Source organism: Apus apus, chromosome 4, assembly GCF_020740795.1.
Source record: "Apus apus isolate bApuApu2 chromosome 4, bApuApu2.pri.cur, whole genome shotgun sequence".
Lineage (NCBI taxonomy): Eukaryota > Metazoa > Chordata > Aves > Apodiformes > Apodidae > Apus > Apus apus.
In genome coordinates, this window is record NC_067285.1 from 5,861,078 (window position 1) to 5,879,228 (window position 18,151).

The 18,151-nt window shown below is 38.4% G+C and overlaps 1 protein-coding gene across 1 annotated transcript in view; it reads right to left on the reverse strand.

Moving 5' to 3' along the window:
- Positions 1-317: 317 nt before the first annotated feature.
- Positions 318-18,151, reverse strand: part of INPP5F (inositol polyphosphate-5-phosphatase F) — a 36,439-nt gene continuing 18,605 nt past the window's right edge. The window contains exons 6-20 of the mRNA XM_051620114.1: positions 17,998-18,054; positions 16,295-16,493; positions 13,716-13,895; positions 13,350-13,417; positions 12,804-12,928; positions 11,580-11,657; positions 10,712-10,832; positions 9,809-9,937; positions 8,333-8,450; positions 7,631-7,829; positions 6,565-6,636; positions 6,397-6,470; positions 5,003-5,131; positions 4,170-4,257; positions 318-2,938 (exon numbers count right to left, since the gene is read on the reverse strand). Of these exons, the coding sequence (XP_051476074.1) occupies positions 1,804-2,938; positions 4,170-4,257; positions 5,003-5,131; positions 6,397-6,470; positions 6,565-6,636; positions 7,631-7,829; positions 8,333-8,450; positions 9,809-9,937; positions 10,712-10,832; positions 11,580-11,657; positions 12,804-12,928; positions 13,350-13,417; positions 13,716-13,895; positions 16,295-16,493; positions 17,998-18,054 (2,772 nt within the window). The 3' untranslated portion in view covers positions 318-1,803. The remainder of the gene's footprint in view (positions 2,939-4,169; positions 4,258-5,002; positions 5,132-6,396; positions 6,471-6,564; positions 6,637-7,630; positions 7,830-8,332; positions 8,451-9,808; positions 9,938-10,711; positions 10,833-11,579; positions 11,658-12,803; positions 12,929-13,349; positions 13,418-13,715; positions 13,896-16,294; positions 16,494-17,997; positions 18,055-18,151) is intronic.

Below are 18,151 nucleotides of genomic sequence, written 5' to 3' on the forward strand. Positions count from 1 at the left end.
AGAGGTTGTGGGCACTAACTGAAACACAGGAGGTTCCCTCAATACCAGGAAACACTTTTTTACTGTGAGGCTGACTAAGCACCAGAAGAGGTGGCCCAGAGGGGTGGTGGAGTCTCTGTCCTTGGAGATATTCAAAAGCTATCTGCACATACCAGCTGCCGGTAGACTAGATGATCACCAGCAGTCCCTTCCACCTTCAACTGTTCTGTGGTTGTGACTCAAGCCAGAGAAAGTGAAGACAACCCATCCATCTTTGAAACTTCAAACCCCAGAACCCTGCATACCACATCCCTTAATATCCCATGCCCAACACCATCTTTTGATTCCACTTTTTTTTATTAAAATATGTATATTGCTCACATTAAAATACAGCAGTAGTTTAATTTTAAATATAGCCACAAGTATAGACACTCAGAAAACCCAAACCCACATCACTTTAATAAAACAAATAAATAAATCAGATTTGTTTATCAAAGTTTCAGACCATGGGGGGTAGATGATAATGATTTCAGACACACCAGAAGTCCTAAGACTGAACTACCCTACCCTTATGACACCTATTTTCTTGGAACACCACGTGCAGCCTATCTACAGTACACGGACTAGAACACGGAGGCACTGGGTCTGTCAGGGTGGTTACTGTTACAAACCACAGCAGAGTAAGATCCTGCTTCACAGGATTAAGTCCTACACTAGAAGAGCATGGCAAGGCATTTCTGGGAAAGAGTCATTTAGAGAGATTTAATCTTTTGACACACATAGATAGAGGGTTTCTCTAATCCAATTCCAAGCGTGAGTGGATGCTTAGCTTTATCCTGCAAGTGTGCAAAGCTTGAGTTGGTAATGAATTTGGTTTTGATTAGATGCTGACAGCTATGCTTTAATGCAACACTGATTTTATGGAACAGTATTTCTGCTTTACAAGTTATCTGGACTTTTGCATCAGGATAGTTTATAGTTTAATCATAGCACAGAGGGACACAGTGCCAGAAGGTCAGGTATCTGGCTTGTCTTCCTTTACACAGAGACAAAAAAATTAGAGCAAATTGCCAGGATTTTGGAAAAAAAGGAGATGGGAATAACTTTAGCACGGACAAGACAACTAGAGAAGATTTGCTTCATTTCCCCTCACCTCAAAACAAGTGAGAAAAAAAAATAATCTACAAAATAAATTTGCACTGCAGGATCGTGGATAGTTCAGATTGGATCTATATGCTTTATCTTCACTGAAAGTGTCCTAGGATGTGTGGAAAGAAAAGGACAGAAAGAAGTCTGAATTTCTGGTTAACATAAGTAAATTCAACAAAAACACATCAATTCCCATCGTAGAGGCACAATTCATAGAAAGCTGCATCAATGAAAAACAAGTAAAAATACTAGTTCAAAAATAAATAAAATGTAATTCACTGGTAAGTTATTTTGCTGGTGCAGTGCAAGGTAAGTAAGGTCACAGAAGTGCAGTATCACCTTTTTAGTATAAATACTTTCTACATAAATCAGAAGAGCTACAAAATTAGTCTCCAAAAGTAACTGTGCAACACATTTAAGACAGACAGCATGCTTCTAAAATCCCAGTGTCTAAGCTACCTGTTTGAGTTGTTCACTGTTCTTTTGTCTCAGCTGCCTGAGGGAATTCGGAAGCTTGGTCAGAACCAAATTCATTTGTGCCTCTCACTTCCTGTAAACAAGTTCTCTGTGTTCTTGATCCCAGTATTCAGTAGCAGTTTGTGCCACAACGGGTCCTGATGTCATTTTTTTTAGTATTAAAAGCCACAACTAGAAGAACACTTCCTAAATCAGCAACTAGATTTGAATTATTCGTGTCTGGCATTGCGTAAACATTTCTTTCAGTTCTTTCTGTCTGATTTCATTTATAGCTTCTGGGTCTGCAGGGCTCTTCTGGACCTTTGCCACAGCAAAATTAATGCCTTGAGTCAAGCCTGCTTGTGTGATGTTAGCAACCTGGACCATGGAACTGCGAATTTTAGCAAACGGGGACACAGCTCTGCTGCTGCTGCTGTCAGCTGGAGAAGGGGTCATGTGGAGTCCTGGCTCAATGTTACCAGACACAGATCCTGGGCTTTTATGAGATTTAGTGAAGTCAGTCCCACCAACAGCTAAGAGCTGAGGATTTGGCTCAGAAGACTGTACGTCCAACTTAGATGGCCTGGGAGGAATATCTCTGATAGCTTCAGCCTTGGCTTCTGCCTTCTTAGATGTATTACTGCTGGCTTGATTTATGATGTGATGGGGCTCTTGAGAACCAGCCTCAGCCTCCAAGACATCTGACACCTTATTTTGAGCATCGTGCACAAACCTCTGGCAGTACACATCAATAGGTTTAGCAAGCTCCATCTCCACACTGTCAGCAGAAGGAGTGGGGAGGTCGTCACAGTCAGACCGGCCAGCCTGAGAGACACTGACCTCAGATGGGACATGGATGCTAATGTTCATGTCAGTGCTGCTAACGGACTGGGACCGACTGCCCAGCCGTGGAGCTGAGGCAATGATACCACAGCTGGGCAGCACATAGTCTGTCTGCCCTATGTTCTCCAGAGGGTCCACCAGCTGGTTGTCCTCATCCGATTTAGAATTAGTCAGGAAGTCATCGGAGTGGAATGAATCATTATCTGATATCTCTGTATCAGATTCGGGATGGACTTTAGTATCTACCACTGGATTCTCCAAAGTTTCCAGGCTACTATCTGATTTCCAAAGATTCACGTTCAAATTTGGTTTTAAAAAACTGACTTTCACTTCAGGTTTGGTGAAGCTGCCCAACTTCCGGAGATTGCCCATGTTCACATTGGACTTGGTTTGTTTCACTTTTTGATTGAGAGAGGAGAACTTGCTCAGTAAGTAATTCTTGCCTTGAGCCAGGGAACCTCTGTTCTGAGACCGAATGCCAATGATGTCCTCATGAGGTTTACTGCTCTTCCTGGAAGACAGAGAAAAAACCAAACCTCTAACACACCATCAAGGCACCAAGCATTGACCATCTTCCAGTCTATTTCCATGATACAGATGGGCATTTATTAACTACATTAGCCTTTCCTCACATAATTGTACCCCTATAGGCTAATCAAATTCAAAATGACAACAGGGCTGCTACAGAATGGTAGCCAAACCAGGGGAAAAGGAATCTTCTGCAGGCATTTTTAGTTCTAGATGAAACTGGATTTGAATTCTCTACATTTGTAACCCAGACTTGGTGTATGCTGTGCTCAAGAGCCAGTTAGTAAATATTCCATCTTCAGTACCTGTAAAAAAGAGCAAGATTTTCTTGCTATACTTTTTACTCAGCTGGGAAAAGCAGCTGAAATAGTAGCCCAATAATCAAATACAGAAGTTATTGAAATATGTGCCCTAATAGTTTTTGCTTGACAATTCACAGTTGTGTTCCAACAACACGTTTTCTAGTAGTTCAGAGTCTGAATTGGAAGGGTCCAAAACAATGCAACAAATTGCACTTGAACTGGTAAAATGTGCTGAGCTTCAGCTAGCTACCCTCTTATTTCTACTCCATTGTGCTTTGTAGATGATTTCCTCACTGTTAACACCTCACCAGTATTTGTAGGCAATGGTTACTTCTGTTTAATGTAGACAATCAACTTTAGAAAATGATCTAAAAATTCTAGTAAATACTTATAATTATCAGCTATGCTTTCACATGCCCTTTCCTCTTCATGGGCTTGCAAAACTGCAACTCCTGTGCCATTCTGACTAACACTTGGGAACTGAGAAGAACTTTTTTCACTAGGACATGCAGTGTTCTCTGGATTTGTTCAGCACTCAAGTGCAGTGGCATCCAGCCCAGAATTACACTTCACAGGTTGTCTTCTTACTACAGAGGCAGACAATAAGTTCGGACAGGAGAAAGGGAATTTGACAAACTAATCACAAGCCATCTGATTTGCAGTATCTTATTTACATTTGGGAGTGTATATTATCTATAAGCACATGTGTAAAATAGTACCCCTGGTTCTACTTTTAGAGAAGCACCTTCAGTTATAACTAGAAGCAGCGCACAGACAAATCACCTCCTAGCACAGCAGCTGGATACAAACACTATTTTAAGCTTCATCTGTATGACTGTCCTCATATACTTTTAGCCACAGAGAAGAGAGCAAAAGTGGGACACAGGAGGGTCACATCACTGAAGTACTCACCTCTCTAGCTTCTTCTCAATGATGGGCACATCTAATCCCATCGCTTGCTTTGTGATTCTCAGCATTTCTGCAATGCACTGAAGAGTGTCTGAAAAACAATTACCAGCCTGTCAGACACTTTAAAAATCCCCAAAATCCCATATTCCAAAATCTAAAATGAGACTTATTTCTGTAATGTAATTCAGTTAATTTGGTTGTTGGTTTTTCTTTCCTATCACCCTACAGAATAGTTGAACTGCACAATTTGCAATTCTGATTCAAAGCTAACAAAAGAAGCTTAAATAATAGACTGTCCTTAAGCCCTAAATACTGGGCCTAAGGGAATCTCTGCCACCATTCATTTTTGGAAGGAATAGAAGCCATCAGATTTAATTCTAATCCTTGCTGACAAAACCCAGTGCTCCAGGTAATTTTTTCCTTATTAGTGTTTATTTAATTTAGTTAAACAACAAGCAAGAACATTCCTAGACATTGATTTCACTAAAAAAAAAAATAATATTTTTTTCCATTCTTTAGGAGCCAATTTTAAATTCATTTAATCCATTTTTGGAACAGTAAAGATCTGGACATGGAAATGTCTCAGTTCTAGAGACATGTTGCTTTCAAGCCATATGTGAAAATTATTTTTCTTCATATTAAATCATCAACATTCTAGTGTTTAAACAGGAAGCCACATACAGGGCATTTTTGTTGGTTCCCCAGCCAACTGGATAATATTAAAATGTATCCTTCTTCAGAAATCATTCTCAAAGCAATGGAAAAAGTGTTGCCTAGAGAAACACTGGTCTGCTGAACACACTTTTATGTTTAAAACTTTTACACATGAAACAAACCTTTTCCATCTTCTTCTGGGTTTCGGACTACAGCCCTGAGAGTGTGAAAATACCCACTTGTGTCTTTGTATCTGTAATGCAGCCTCATGCAAGAGAACTTGGGTTTGCCAAAGAGGGTAGGCTCAGGCCCTGAAAAATAAAGCAGGAGATGAGAAATCTTCTTTAATCAAACACTGAAAGAGTTATTGCAAAACTGTACCTAAACAGACGTAAGAGTTGACAGGTTTTTTTCAGCATAAAAAGCTTCATGTTTTCTTTAGAGTAGGATAAACACTTTAAATGAAAGATTTTCACAACTAATAATTTAAAAAAACAATTAGTCTCTGTGTATGCCTGTTATACTCCAGCCTGATTATTTATTACAGATCAGCTTTTCAAACTGAAGGGGAAAAAAAATTCTACACCTATTAGATACCATACGCTTTAGGATATGCTCCTGCAAGGATTACAGGGAAAGCTAATATATTTTTGGCAAGTGGAAGCAATGTAAGTGTCAAGATTTAGACCAGGCACTTCCTCTCTTCAATGCACTGCATCATATCTAGATGATTAAACAGAGGGTTGGTTTGTTTGTTTTTATAAGGTATTTGGTCTGGAAGTTTCCACTATATCCTGTAAATCAGAAAGTATTGTGGATCTCCACAACACAGAAACAGGAGAGAAATGACACACAGAGAGTGAAAGTTACAGTAAGGAGATGATGAAATCACAACGCATTGTGTAACAGAGTATTAAAGTCTACTGAGGGGGGAAACAAATATTTCCCTCCCTTCTCTCCAACTGGAACAACTTCTGCATCTGTGAAGTCAGATACCACATCTTTAACACTTTCAGCTCAAAGTGCTGGATTTATCCTGCAGGTGTTACATTCTTCAGTCAATAAGTTAAATCAGGATAACAAGGTTATTGTATGATAGCATGTTTCTTATCAGACCTTGAGAAATAAGGGGTTTTTTTTAAATCTGTGAAAAAATCTAAAGCTCAATTCAGAACCAGCTGCTGTATTTGGATCAAAGAAAGAGTGCCTTGAATGCACAAAACTGTGATTTGTTATAGAAGCTGATCAAATTGTTACTGCCAACTGATAAATAATGACATTTGTTTTTATGAATCCATGAGTCTGTTAAGAGTATGAAAGAGAAAAATTTTTAGAAACCTACTAGTGATCAAAGTTCCCATTTCAAGCAGTAGTAAAAGATAAGACTGCAAGAGAACAGGTTCAGCACTAGCATCCCTTGGCAGCAAAACACCACATTTCTAGCTGTGGTGGACTACACAGGACCCACAAAATATACTGAGGTTTGCTGTTCCAGTATATTTGCAGGATGCTTTAATAAGTGCTCCAGCTGTTATTAAGAGTATTCAAGACAGACATATAGTGACTACATTCTTACCTATTTCTATTTTTTCCAGAGCTTCAAGACCTAACCTTTGGTACTGATTCACCTTGTCAACTTCATCATCATAACTAGAAAAAAAAGAGAATTAGAATTTAATGCTTCTACTAATTAAAACAAAGCTGCTAGAAAAACTACACATAGTAAGAGAAAGTGGTAACTTACTAGGCTACATAGTAGGCAGAATTAGAAAGGAGCAGCAGAACATCCACATCCTTATGAGTAGCATCAATGAGACTAAGGGAAAGAAGGAGAATTAATACAGGGGAGGTTTATTTGCACAGCTGTAACCCAGCCCCAGTGTAATTTAGGGACACTTGTACAGTTTCAGACATGTTACAAGAGGTTTCAATTGTGTTATAATATCTTGTGTGATGCTGCTACCTCTTCACAGCCACTGAAAAACCAAGATAGGTGAGACACTTCACAAGCCAGAATGTGATGTGTCATTGGACTTTCCAGACAATAAGTGGATCCATGTAAGCAACACTCTCTTAAACCTGGAGTTACCTAAATAGCTCCAACAGGTCAGCAGCAGGTCCAAAAATACACAGAAAATCCACAAGCTATTAAAAGTGCTAACAGAGAAAAAGAAAAATATCTCAGACTCAATTAAGGTGATGAGTCTGTGCTTTGACTAGAATCATAACATCCTGCCTTGCTATTTTTGGATGCTGAAGTTTAACCTGCAGAAGGTCTCAACCCTATTTTCTTTTACAAGTTAGTGAACTCTGAACTGATAAGGAGACTTATCAGTGAGGTTAGAGCTTATGCTTACTACTTTTCATGAAGAGAAAGAGTAGGCTTTCCTACTACAGACTCATTATACAGGAATTCAGTCAGATCAGGTGTGGCTTTCAAGTCAGGATACACTTTCCCTACAAAGCACTAAGGAACAGCAGCTCCTCAAACAGCCTCCTCTAACAAAGGGTGGTTAGAAATTGCCTAACACGTTTTGGCAATAGTGACTGAATCCATGTGTTCCCAGGTGATGCCTCAAAGGTAACTCCAGCACTGGGAAAAGCACATGTTTAGGGGACCTTTCTTTTTACAGCTACAAGTATTGAGTCCCTTCAAGAACTCTTGTTAACAAGAGTCGAAGTGGACAGTTTTGTAGAATATCAAATCAGCAATCAAAAGCATCTAACACCAGCAGTAACTAACAGAGGCAGCAGTAATGAACAGGGGTGTCATAGAAACAGCTGAGTAATTATTACTTTAATCAACAAACCTTGGATCACAGTCAATAAGTGCCCATCCTCCATGGAATTTCTCATCATCTGGCAAGAGCAGTTTCATGTAGCTCTGCAACAGCTGGCTGATCAATTCCTGATGGCTTCTCAGGTTCTCCTTGTGCAGGGCTTCATGCTCTTTCTCTTTTGTAAATATGGAGTAAAGATCCTCTGTTACAGGGACACCCTGCATCAAATCTAAATAAATCACAGAAAATATCAGAAAAGAAACCAACAGTTAAAAGTGATACACAGCAATAGTCTGTTGATTAATATGTAAATTCTTTCCAAAGGTTTCATACTGAACATACATATTGAATATAATGCTGCTTGAAACTGAAAACTCAGTAGGTATGACACTATTTTCTCAGTGAAAAGCAGGAGTTAACTCACCATTTTAAGAAACACTTGCTACATAAATTTAACATTGTCTAATAGAGATGTTACAAGATACTTAATGCTAAAATAAAGCTAGGAGCAAATTCTACACTGCATGCAATCTCCTCTCAATTGAATGTTGCTTCATCTCCAAATGAAGAATGACTGTTCCATATGGTGTCCATTATATGAACATTACAAACACTCGAGGTACTTTAAATTTCAGAAAAAAAAAGACAATCAGTCAAAAAGATAAAGCCAAGTTGATTTCAATAAACTTCTCTGAATACCACAGTTGAGCTTAGTTGAAGTTGTATTCTTACCTATGACTGCTTGCCTGTAAGCATCCCTGAAACGATTCAAGTAGTATCTATTGGCAGAATTAACTCCATCCTTCATCACCCCTGCCAGCTTTCTTTCACCAGTCCTTGTGAAGTCCCCCTGTCACACAGAACACATAATCATGCACATTTGCAACTTTGAAGTGGCAATCTCAGCTCATATGCTTTGGCACTCCAACTCAGAACTGAATAGATGACAAACAGACCTGTGATTCTATAGAAAGTCCTAATGGGAAACAGTAACACGGGCACACACAGCAGCCAACATGAAAGCTGAATTCTCAAGACAGTCACTGGGATGCCTGAATACCTCAAAAAAAACCCTTATTTTTTAGGCTTAAATGTAAAAGGAACACTACTGCAACAATGGAAAAGCTGGAGCCTTCTGAAAAATGGTTTTCATCCTCTTCTTCTGCTACACCAAAACACGCATAACACACTAGAAGAAAATAGTACATATCCTCAAAGCTGAGAAACCAAAAAAGAGTTTCTAGGCAATGGGAGGCTTAGAATTAGAATAAAAAGCAGTTTTGGTACTTACACTTCATCAGAGGACACTCTGAACATTGACACAGAACATTTCTAAAAGCCAAGCCAACCACTATGAAGAATATTTCAAGCATGTTTCATGAAACATCACAAACTGCAAATAAATTTAATCCATGAACCTCAATGGTGAGCAGAGAAATCTTCAAGCAGCATGGCTGAAAAATTAGAACTATAAATTGAATTCTGTGCTGCAGTGATAAATTATAAATACTTACAATCAAGACAAGCCTGGGAGGCTGTTTCTTATTATTTTTTTAAAAAAGATTAATGTAATCAAGCAAAGGTCAGTAGATTTCAGTGTTAAGCATTTCCACTGTAAAGGTTTTTCCAATGCCAACAACCAGGAATGCTAAAAATTGTTGCACCAGTGACTACACAGACAGACAACGTAGCTCAAATGTCATGATTTCTCAAAGCAACAGGAGTGAACAGTAAGGAGTTTCATGCCCAATTTCTGATCTTTGCAGACAAACTACATTACAATCAATTAAGAGAAGTCTTTAGAAATTATAATTAATTAATATCACCCTATTGCCTACACATTCTGATACACAGTCCTTCAGAATATTTTTTGAACTGCTTAAAAGTACTATAAATGTGCCTAAGCTTAAACAGAAGTCATGCCTAATATAGAACTTAAATTCTTAGTTCCTCTATGCTTTGTATCTAGACTTGAAACTAGCAGAATAAAGTTACCTACAGCCAGCAGTGCCACAGGACACCTGGACACTCAAGTCTTCTCCAATTCACACAAAGTGAATTGAAAGGTCTCCTATCTCTCCAAAGCAAAAAAAAAACCACAGAATTTTTGGCTGATTTTGCTACATATACATGAGTTCTCCCTTGGACATAAAGCCTGCACTGTAACCTAGGACTCATCTCCAGAACAGATCCCACTTCACTCCTTACCTTTAAGGCTGCAGTGCCCGCATACTGCCGGCTTATGGCATCTCCATTGTTTGCCCAGATTATCTGGTAGATTCTATTGCATTTCACTGGCAAAGGCTGTTCTGGTGGCATCACTCCCAGTTTTTTGAGCTGGAATTCGACACACACGTTAATACAAGGACCAAGATGAAGATCATTCTCAATATCAGGGCTTGATAAAGAAAACAGGAAAACTCGCAAAGTATTGAATGATTAAGCTTACTATGATCTGAAAAAGGAAGCCATTTTGCTCATTTGTCAGGTTAAATTAATTGTTACTAATGAATCACTAATTCACTGTTAAACATCATACCACTGGATGCAGCAGTAATATATTAATTATGCATGTAGGAGTCAACCTTAAAAAAAAATAGCTGAAGGATAAGTTACTCGAGATACAGGATGTTTCTGTTTTCTATAGAGAACAAAAGAACAGACATCACAGAACTTTAACATGGATAAACAAGTCAATGTCTTCTACTGCAAAGGCATTCATGACCTCATAGGTCTGAAAAATAAAGAAACAATCTCTTTCCAGTTACAAGAAAAAGCACATCAGATTCTTAATCTTTTGCTTCCAGACAGTAAAGCAAATGTAGTGGCACCACCTTCAAGCTTACTCCTCCTCCATAATAAAACCTTAAAGCTACTTCAGATGTTGTGTTTATTATTAATGCTTGTGCATTTTGGACAGTTACTGTTTAACACTGACACTGAAAGTAAGATATCACTCTTCAGAACAACCAGTACATAAGTTTTTCCAAGATAAGTGTCAGGTACGATACAAAAGTCCTATCCAGTGCAGTTTAGTATTTTTCAAACACATTTCCCTGTCAATAACAATGAAGTTGTGAGGTATTTGCAAAGTACATTAGTGATACATGCCTGCTGTTCCATCACCACTCTTGCAATAGCAGCCTGCACAACATTGGTACGATCCAGACAGTCCATGCAGTTCACTCGAAAAATTCCTTCCTGCTTACAAATCACACCAGCTTGATCAACCCTTTCAACAGGAAAATAAAGCAAAAGCATACAGAGACATTCAAAACCCAGGGTAATTTATCAGCTCCTATGAACAGTAGAAAATTTTACACAGGAAATACTATTTATAGTTTCCTTCATCACCCTAGCCATACCCCACTCAGAAGTAACTATTCCTGTTCCCACCTCTGCTCTTCCAGGCTGTATGTCCAACACACATCCTATTGGGGCCATAAGCTTCCTGTGCAATCAAATGTTGAATTCCATTCATACATATGCAACAAAAGTTTTCAAGAGAAGGCACTTGATTTCAAAAACCTTAGAAACCAACAATAATGACAGCAAAGCTTCATGCAACATATCTGGAGCAATAGATGGCAATTGCTAAAGGCTGCACCACTCTCGTTAGCAAATCCGTGCACTTCCATCAGCACAGACTAAAGGCCAAACATGCCCACTGTACTCAGCAGCATGGCTGGTGTTCCAGTGTTTGCGGCTCAAGCACCATGTGTTTCACATTAAATATAAGAAATCCTAAAAGTGTGAAATGCAGTAAACCTCAAGCAGAAAAGTGCCTGAGAATTTTTGCAGCTATGTGTGTAGAGCACCAACACTTTAGAACAAAAAAACTCTTGACGCACAAGCTGGGCACAGAGAAGAATATAAAACATACCAGTAATGACAAGTCAATGACAGGACTCTGGATATGTGCTGTTTTACTTTTTTCTACAAGTATTTCATACTGGTTTAAAAACAGTTAAGTACCTACCAGCACCACTTCATGTCAAGAATAATATCATGAATGGCATCAGTCAGTGTTTGAACATTTTCAAACTTCATTCCTCGGCTAAAATACAGAATTTCATAGATGTTAGTTTAAACTAGAGTAGTGGGTTTTTTGGGTTTATTTATTTATTTTTACTTAATCATTTTATGCTATTTGTAATGTTAACAAAAATGTGTTCTGCCTAAGTGGAAGAGACAGATTCTCTCCTACAATAAGTTTTAAATAGCAGCCAATATTCAGAACTATTTAAAGTACAGTTCATTATCTCAACCCAAAGCAAGAGATCTCCTCCCACCCCACCAGGTCATTTCCACTATTTTTTGTGTTCACTGATGCTTACAGTGCAAAAAGAAATAGTCCTGGTTACCAGAGCAGGTCTTAGGAGAAAAGCAAACAAACAAAAATGAAAGTAAATTTAAACAAGTGTAAGTACCAAATCAATCCAAGATGTCAATAGTGCTACCAAAAATAAGTCTCTTAAAAGCCATTACTAAATTCAAGGGATTTTTTCCCTTTTCCTTCCCCTCTCAGACAATATCCACTAATGACATACTTATTCAGTCAGCACTGCCCTAGATTAAGTTCGGAAATTAAGATTAAAACAGAGTTTTTAGACCCTGTATGTGTACAAGAAAAGGAGTCTGCTTGAGGGAAGCATGAAAAACACGTCTGTGTGACAGACCATGTGCTTGGGCATGTGAACAGTGCACTAGACCATGCCAACATCAGAGTGGAGTCATGAAAACAGCAAATCACTTATACTGGATTAAAATTAAGTCCACTATATTTTATAATGGAACAGCAGCATCAGGGTTCTGGAAGAACTCAGCATATGGTAGTAGAAACAAGCACAAGAAGGCTTGCAGTGAAGAATTAACAGCAGAATGCTAGACTGTTTGAAAAGCAGGTCACCCACAGGGTTACATTCATACCATGTTTAAAGAAACACTGTTGCTTATAATGCATAACAACTTCTAAGCTTTGCCTAATGAAATAGCTGCATATTTAACAAGTCAGGGACACAAGATTAACAAACAGCTGGGCTTGGTTATCCAAACTTGAACTTATATAGTGCTTTAGTTTACAAAAGGCATTCTTCCTTATTTCATGCAGAAGTAGAAATAATAATGGCTTTTCTCCTTCCTTCCTCTCTCCTTTCATGCTAGTAAAAAAAACTCAGAGTGACATTTTCAAAAGGCTTCTTACCAGTGCTCATGGAAGTCGAATGAAACGTAAGTCAGATTTGCATTATTGTACAGAAGAACTTGTTTAAGGTAAGCATCTCCAATAATCTTCTCTCTGCCTGTCTGATCCACCAAATTAATAATAACCTGTTCAAAAGTTTAACAGCTGTCAGCTGCTACACCATGAAATAACAAATAGCTCAAGAGTTAAAAGGATTTCTAAGCAATCTTGCTCAAGTTACAGTCTTTGATATATTGTGCCCAAGATCAAGCAAGCTCCAACAGTTACCTGCCTGCTTGAACTTTAATACAGAGAAGATGGGAATTCACGTGAGAGGTGAAAAGCACCAAAAGTAGGGCTTACATATTGCTGCAAGTTATTGCTGGGGTTTTTTTTAAGAGGTTACTTACAAGGATACTTTAAGATTCTATTTATGTATCATGATTCCAATTGTCAACAAGCTTCTAAAAACCCACAACCCACATCACCAACAAGAAAAACAAACTACAAACATTAACTTTCATCCTCTGTGTTTTCATGACTATCATGTTTCCATGTAGCACTCACCTGCTTTTTGTAGTTTTTCAGCTGCTCTTCAAAGTGTGCACGAAAACAGGACACTGTTTCATTTTCACCTACAAGACAGAAATAGCCTGTTTGGCAACTAGTCCTCTTTGGAGTATTAAATCAGTAAATCTATACTCTATAAAACCAAGTTAGCTCTGCTTAAAGTATTTAAACACACAACATAACACATTGAATGGAATTACTTTTAAAGGTCTTTCAGCAATTTGCTCAACTTCAACATTGTTGTTCTACTGCTATAGTGGTCAGGAAACACCATTCTTAAATTTTGCTTTATTTTGCTTTTTGTGCAGAGCAGATTGGACAAAAATTTTAACTTTTAATAAGCCTGACTACTGAAATACTTACTCTTGTCCAGTCGGGGCCGTGGGTTGTATCTATATCCCACTTGGCTCCAGAAAACAGGCACAGAGCCTCTTGTTTGTATAAATGAAAGAGTATGATTATGAACATGAATCAGTTGCTCTGTCTCAACATAATTTGCCACATTTCCATTTTTATCAACACCTCTTCGCTTATACCGCATTCCTAGGAGGAATAAGAGTGATCAGTTCATATTTAATTAGGAGTCTTCAGCATTAATAACTTTTGTTGCCATTTTTGTTACAACAGTAGCACACAGAGTTCTAGTGAAAACCCATGATCAATGCTAAAAGTCACTCCCATCCTCATCTAATCCCCAAAAATTATGGTGACTGTATGGATAAAGTTTATTCACCGATATACTACAAGCAGGAGGAAGCCAGTTGACAAGGCAACTACTGGCACTATAAAGTCACAGACACATCTACTCCACCCTAAAGGACACATTACTTCCTGTTCTGTCAAGTTTAGCAGAAAGTTTTCCTTTAGTGCTCATTTTTTTCCATGACCTTATAGGCCACTTTTCCCAATAGATGCTCCATTCCCCACAGTAAGAGATCCCACAAACAGCCCAAGAAGATGTGCATGTTCCACAGAACAGATGTCCTCCCTGCCTTGTTTTAAGCTGTATAACTTAGCTCTGCACATTAAGAACAGATTCTGTTTTTCAGACTACACAGGTTTTGGCCCCAAGAGGTAAGGGTTGCCATATGGAGGCTTGCATATCCTTTGCTGAAAGGAGAGTGTTAACACTGTTTCTGCAAGGATACAGGTGGTAGCAAGGGATGGGGAAAGAATAAGTAGACAGGGTTGGAGAAAGATTCCAGGCCATGGTTTATAGCCTGGAAATTCAGTTCCACAGAATCAGAACAACTCTGTTCAAAGCCCCCAAGCAGCACTGAGCCAAACTTTTGAACAGAACCTAAACTAAAGAGTTTGGGAGAGAAGGGAAGAGGTTAGAAATAGGGAAGTGAAAGGAGTGTAAAATACCTATAATAGGAACATTTATAGGGTCACAAAATGTCAAAGCAGTATTATTACAGACTTTGATCAGACAGGGACTATTAGACTGAAGTATCAGACACCCTTTACTTATGCCCTGACACCAATATTGGCCCTTACACCAAAACCCAAACTAAATTATTACACAGGGAGCTTCAACTCCCTTACTTTTGATATCTCATCTTCTGCAGACACTAGGCTCTTACTCTCTTAAGCTTAAGAGGAGCTGCCTTTATCTCATTATACTTTTCCTTCAAGTCTGGGGCATGTTAATAATTTAGTGCAGTAGATATTTTTTATTTGTTTTAAAACTGCAAACAAGCTCCCTGACAAAGAATCAGTGTGTTTAACAAAGAAGTATCTTAGGCTTTTAAATCAGTATTTTCTGGTTTTCTGGGGGAGCTGTTTGCTTGGGTTTTTTTAACTATATTATCTCATAAATGAAAACACTTTGAACTTTTGGCTAAAATTATGTGCTACAGAAAGAATTAAACACACAATCCTGCAATTATTCTCCAAAACATTGCATCACTTTCCTGAAGCAATCTTTCTGTGGCAAAGGAGAAAGTTCTACACAGTTTATGCTCTGGACTGACAATCAGATAATTATCATCAATCATAAGACAGAATCAATAAGCAATTTGCCCTCTGCAATTCAGTTTCTGTATCTCTAAAATAATTTAGTAAAAATAAGGCATACTGCAAACTAGATACTACTATGAAACCCTCAAGTATTTACTTTGAGTTGTTCAGACATGAATTTCCCTGGGAACCGAATTAAATGCATTGAAGCGAGCTGTGGTATGAAGGCCAGCCCCATAACAGGGTAAGCTCACCAGGGTTTTTTGTTGTTTGGGTAGGGGTTTTTTGACATGTTAGAAACCTGACAGTGTAGAAAAGGAGTTGGGCACAGCAGTGAATGTTAAAGAAATCTGATAGACTGAAAAGACTTAGAATTGAACAGGTCTTACTAAGGCGTAAAGTGATTCAATCTTTCATTCTGTGCTCCTAAGGATGGGGAACAATTTTTTTTTTGCCTTGTTACTACTAGAATAAGTCAAATAATGTGCAAGACCAAAGTATGGTTCTCGTTTCACACCTTGGTCCTACATAAATATCTCTCAGGATGCAGGCACACACACACCATATGCCTTTTAGAGTCTCAATTTAGCTGCTGTTAAAGCCCTCAAAGGAAGACCTTGAAAAATGTAACTCCCATCCTGGCCTACTGAAATATGTCTGGATGGAGCTGTACACAAGGTCCTAATCAATGTGTTCTCTCAGAACTGTAACCTCCACAGATGTACTTACTGCTCAAGAGGAGACTAGAGAAGCTCACTTAGTAACCACTCTAAGAAACAGCAGTGTAGTGCTGTATGCACTACAGCCTTTTCCTTTCCTCCTAATAAGCAGGAATGTTTATTAGAAGGAAATTACTACTATGCTTCAGCACATACTTCGACAAGAGCAGACCCATCACAGCACTCTTTCAAGTTTTATCTTCTGCATCCCTCTCCAGTAGTTCAGGAACAACCCCAGTACCTTGAACTATGTTTGCCTACCAGCTCTGTGCCGACTCCGGCGGGAAATAAGTGCCACCAGAAATGTTGGATGAACGTCATCTACACAAGTTGATTCCTGAGGTGGAGTTTCAGGACTGCTCTTATCATCATCAGAAGATTCACTATAGTTTACTACAAGCTCTTCAATTTGCACAAATCCTTGTATGATGGGTATAATCCAGAAGTCCACTTCAGTGTTCTGAAGGTTACAAAAAACATTGACATTCCTGTTGTTTCTACATTACCTTCAATTATTCTTGCCATTTCTCATTTCTAAACAGTTAATTTGCATGGCTTTCATGTTTTAAGAAATTATTGCCATATCCCTGTTTTATTTCTGTAAGAGATACCAGCATTTTTCTTCCATTAGCAGTAAGGCTTTTAAATCAGGAGGAAGAAGGAGCAAGCAACATAAGATTTTTCTGTGTAGATGAAGCAAGCTGAATCAAGGCAAGGCAAAAATCCCTCCTGTACTCCCAGCTATCTAGGGACAGAAGAAAACCCTACAATATTTAAAAGCTTCTTTTCCAGTTTCCCCCAAGAGATTTTTCACTGCAGTTCTTCATCTGATGTTTAAGCATATTAAAAGCTTAAAGTTCTCATGTCAAAGATAAGGATAGTCAGTTCAAACAGAGCAGCAAATATGGGTAATTAATTAACTAGTTTCTGCTTTAAGGTAGCTTTAGAACCTCTTTGTGAATATATAGTATATTACATTTATTTTTTTATTTAAAGTGTAATGCTGTTGGTCTGTTTTCAGCAAAACATATTAGCACAAGCTTTATGTAGGCCAGCTGGTTCAGGGTTATGCAAATTAGTGCTTTGTCACCTTAAACCCTCAGTTTCTTAAACAGAATTAAGATGCGAATTCCCTGCTAACTCAAGATGATCCATTTATATCCTACAGTGCGAAAAATACAACTAGTTAATCTTCTGCATTACACACAACTTCTCACAGAGCATCCAAGTTTCCCTTGCTCTGACTCCATAAGAATATGTAAAATTATTAATGAAAGAGATGCTGGGAATCTGCATGTCATCTGATGTCTGCTGTCAACTTTACAAGAACCTAAGACTGGGCCTAGATTGGCATTTAGTATTTACTAACTCAGTCCTCCATCTGTGAGGTTAATTTAAGATTAAGTGAGATTACACACTGGAGAAAGAAGAGTTGTTCTGGGTTTCTTTATGTGCTCATTAGCCATCAAAATATTCTGTCTACTCTGAATAGCTGTTCAGAATACACTACTACACTTTTGCTACACTGACCAGCAGCTCTGTTCAAGAAGAAAAACAGGACAAAAATCTTGCCGCAAGGACACTTGAGGCCCTTTCTTTTCTGGCTCCTCCTCATCAAGTTCAGCTCTGTCCAGGGATAATCCATTTCACAGATGAACACATTTTAAGTTTACCTTGAGACATTAGCACAAATGTATCACACACTGAGCTATTCTCCATTGCTTTAGAGTATTCAGATTCTCAATTCAGTTGATTTTCATTCATTCACAATGATCACAGGCCAACCAGAAGGCTGCTGGAAGGCCAGGTGGGGGAAGAAGGTAATGCCAGCTGATCAGCTTCAGAAGGCACAGCCCTGATCCTGACCTGTCTGACAAGCAGGTTTTTTGAGTAAACTTCTATGACACCTTAAGTAAATTTTTTTACTAAAAGTAACACACGTTATTGTTAGAAATAAGACTCACATCAATACTGATGAGATCTTCAATCATATGCTTGTTCCAGAAGAATCTGTCATCAACCTGTTTCAAACAAAAAAAGGCAGGTTTTGCAATATTTTAGTTAATATTTGGCAGTATCTTTGGTAAAGTCAGCACTGTTATACACTACAACTGTACA